The sequence below is a fragment of the Sceloporus undulatus genome, unplaced genomic scaffold (assembly GCF_019175285.1).
Source record: "Sceloporus undulatus isolate JIND9_A2432 ecotype Alabama unplaced genomic scaffold, SceUnd_v1.1 scaffold_9389, whole genome shotgun sequence".
Lineage (NCBI taxonomy): Eukaryota > Metazoa > Chordata > Lepidosauria > Squamata > Phrynosomatidae > Sceloporus > Sceloporus undulatus.
This window is the reverse complement of record NW_024812308.1, coordinates 1-2,633: the sequence shown is the minus strand read 5'-3', so window position 1 is coordinate 2,633 and position 2,633 is coordinate 1. Positions and strand designations below refer to the sequence as shown.

At 38.2% G+C, this 2,633-nt stretch overlaps 1 protein-coding gene across 1 annotated transcript; it reads left to right on the top strand.

Annotated features, from left to right (window-relative positions):
• Window positions 1–605: 605 nt before the first annotated feature.
• Window positions 606–2,631, top strand: LOC121918354 (peptidyl-prolyl cis-trans isomerase C-like; the record flags this gene model as incomplete). The annotated part of the gene is made up of 2 exons (XM_042444416.1): window positions 606–821; window positions 2,269–2,631. Coding segments are annotated over 2 exons (351 nt in total), but the record flags the coding sequence as incomplete, so codon positions are not given.
• Between the last annotated feature and the right edge of the window lie 2 nt (window positions 2,632–2,633).

Here is a 2,633-nt window from a genome sequence, read left to right as displayed (position 1 = left end):
GGTGCAGCCAAAACCGGGAAAAACCCGGTTGCAACTGGGTTATGGCAACCCTAGATGGGGGGAAGGGGGCAGTAAGAGGTCAGTGACATTTTACATTATATATTGGGGTGGACAACTATCTGAAATCCAAAGGTCATACGCACTCTTCACTAGACATGAGAGGGCCATGATTCACACTACTTATTAAGTAATTAATTTATTTTACTTAGAATGTCACTGTCTGTTAGCAGGGAGGGAAATTTCTACATGTTTTTTACTCTCTTGGCTGTTTTAGGCGCAGGAAGGGTGTTTTTGAAAAACAAAAACTTGGCCTAAATCCATCAAGTGGAATTACACCTCCCACCTGCTATGGTTATTTTCAGATTTTTAAAAAATTAAATGTCCTAACAAGAGGATGGTGGTGGGCCCTTGGTGGGCTACTAAAACAGCTTTGGGTGACAAAATGCAGCTGCATTTTTTCCCCACAATCTCACACAATATTCTATTATTTATTCTTCTATTGCACAATGAGCCTAAATCTGGTGATTGATGCAGTGGTCAGTCTAGAAAATGTCTTTCTGGAGCACAACTTTGCAGTTTTCCAAAATTCTTGCCTTTTTTTGTAGTTTCTGTTAAACCTAATGTCTTGTTTCCCAGGAATGAGTATATATGGAGATAGGTTTCCAGATGAAAACTTTAAACTGAAGCACTATGGCATTGGTTGGGTCAGCATGGCTAATTCTGGTCCACATACTAATGGTTCCCAGTTTTTCATTGCTGTGACAAGGCCTGGCTGGCTAGATGGAAAGCACGTCGTGTTTGGAAAAGTCATTGATGGCATGGTAGGTTAAAGAAATGTTGCTTTGAAAACAATGGTTTGATGCTAAGTTATTGCAGCTGTAAAAGCATGACAATTTTATAGTCATTTAAAAGTTCACTGACACATTCTTACTTAAACATATCTGGATATCTGTTGTGAAGAGAAAGAAAGCAGCTAGCTAGTTATCCAAGCTCTGGTAGTCTCTAGAATAAACTACTCTATAATGTGTCGTGCTTGGGATTGCCTTTTGAAGACTGCTGATATGGCATTTGGTTCTAAATATGGCTGCCAAGCTATTGACTGCAGGCACTTGTTGGAACCGTATGGCAGGTACACAGATCACTTTTGTGACTATTGTTCCATTGTAAAACATGATTAAATGCTGATGTTTACCTTTAAAGCCTTACATGAATTGGAATTTGAATAACTTAAGAAACACTGGGCACAATGAGCACTATTCATTACTAGATTTTGGAAATGGAATTAAGAGACATAGCCATGTTAGTCTGGAATATCAGTATGTAAAGGGATTTTGTAGCATCTTTGAGACTGAGAAAGAAGATGTAGCATAAGCTTTTATAGACTTGAGCTACTTCCTCAGAGTGTTAGTGCTAGCGTGTCGATGTTAAATCATTAAAGAAAATTAATTTATTTATAGAACAATCAAAATAAATCTGTTAAATTAAAATATGACAATAATTATTATTATCACATTAATTTTAAATTTAAAACTATGGTTTTATTTTGGGTGGCCAATCTATGTAGACAGCTTCAAAGTGGAGACTCTCCCAGTATAGTGAAGACTCTTCCAAAACAACGACCAAGATTTTGCATGGGGAGAGGTTTTACTTCATATAACACAGTCTCTGTTGCTACATTTCTCGATGGTACTACCTTTAAAACCCATCCTGTGAGCTGCACAGCTCCCCCCTCCCAACATGGCCATTTACAGGTTGTCAGACAGTGTGGGACTCAGTGACAATGGGTGCTTCTGTTGTCCTTTGGCTGAATGTGCTTGAGATGTCCCTGCAGCTGATGTCCTTGCAGAACATCCAGCTAAAGGAAAATAGCTGCTGATGTCTCTGCTGACCCCCTTTTCTCCGTCAACTCAAAAGTGGCTTTGTTATGAATGAATGTGTGACCTTTTAAGGTAGATTTTTGTGGAATTTTTCATTTGCAACTACCAAAAAAGTGAGCTGCAATGGCATACGTTGGATTTATATCATCATTAATAAGATGCCAGCAAATGTATTTACTCCAATCCTACTTGTATCCAGTTTGTTTTGGCCACAGGAACAGATTCTTGGTTTGGCAGGAGTAGGAATGGTATTGTGAAAAATGGAGAATACAGTCAAGAACTAGGTCGAATTCCACAAGATGGTCACTACCTGCCTTTTGTATGCTTGAAATCAAATCAGATATCTATATTTCCCTTGAAGTAAACCCTTCTCTTTCTCTGTCTCTTGTAGTCAGTAGTGCATGGTATAGAACTTCAGCCAACAGATGAACATGACCGGCCTCTTCAAGATTGTGTGATTGTTAACAGTGGAAAAATAGATGTAAAAGAACCATTTGTGGTTGAAGTAGATGACTGGACAAGTTGACAGCAATGTCAGCAAAGGAACTACAATGGTTTCTCCTCTGGGTATACACTATAAGAGACTATTATCTGAAAATGTTTTTCAAAGAGAATATAGTAAGCTCACAAGTGGCAGCACTGAAATACATGGATATTGACTGAAGAATCACTGAAGACTGTGTTGCTGTCCCAGGAGAGTTTTATAGAAAAACATCAAATACATCATTAAATATATGTAAGTGGTTGAATATAAGA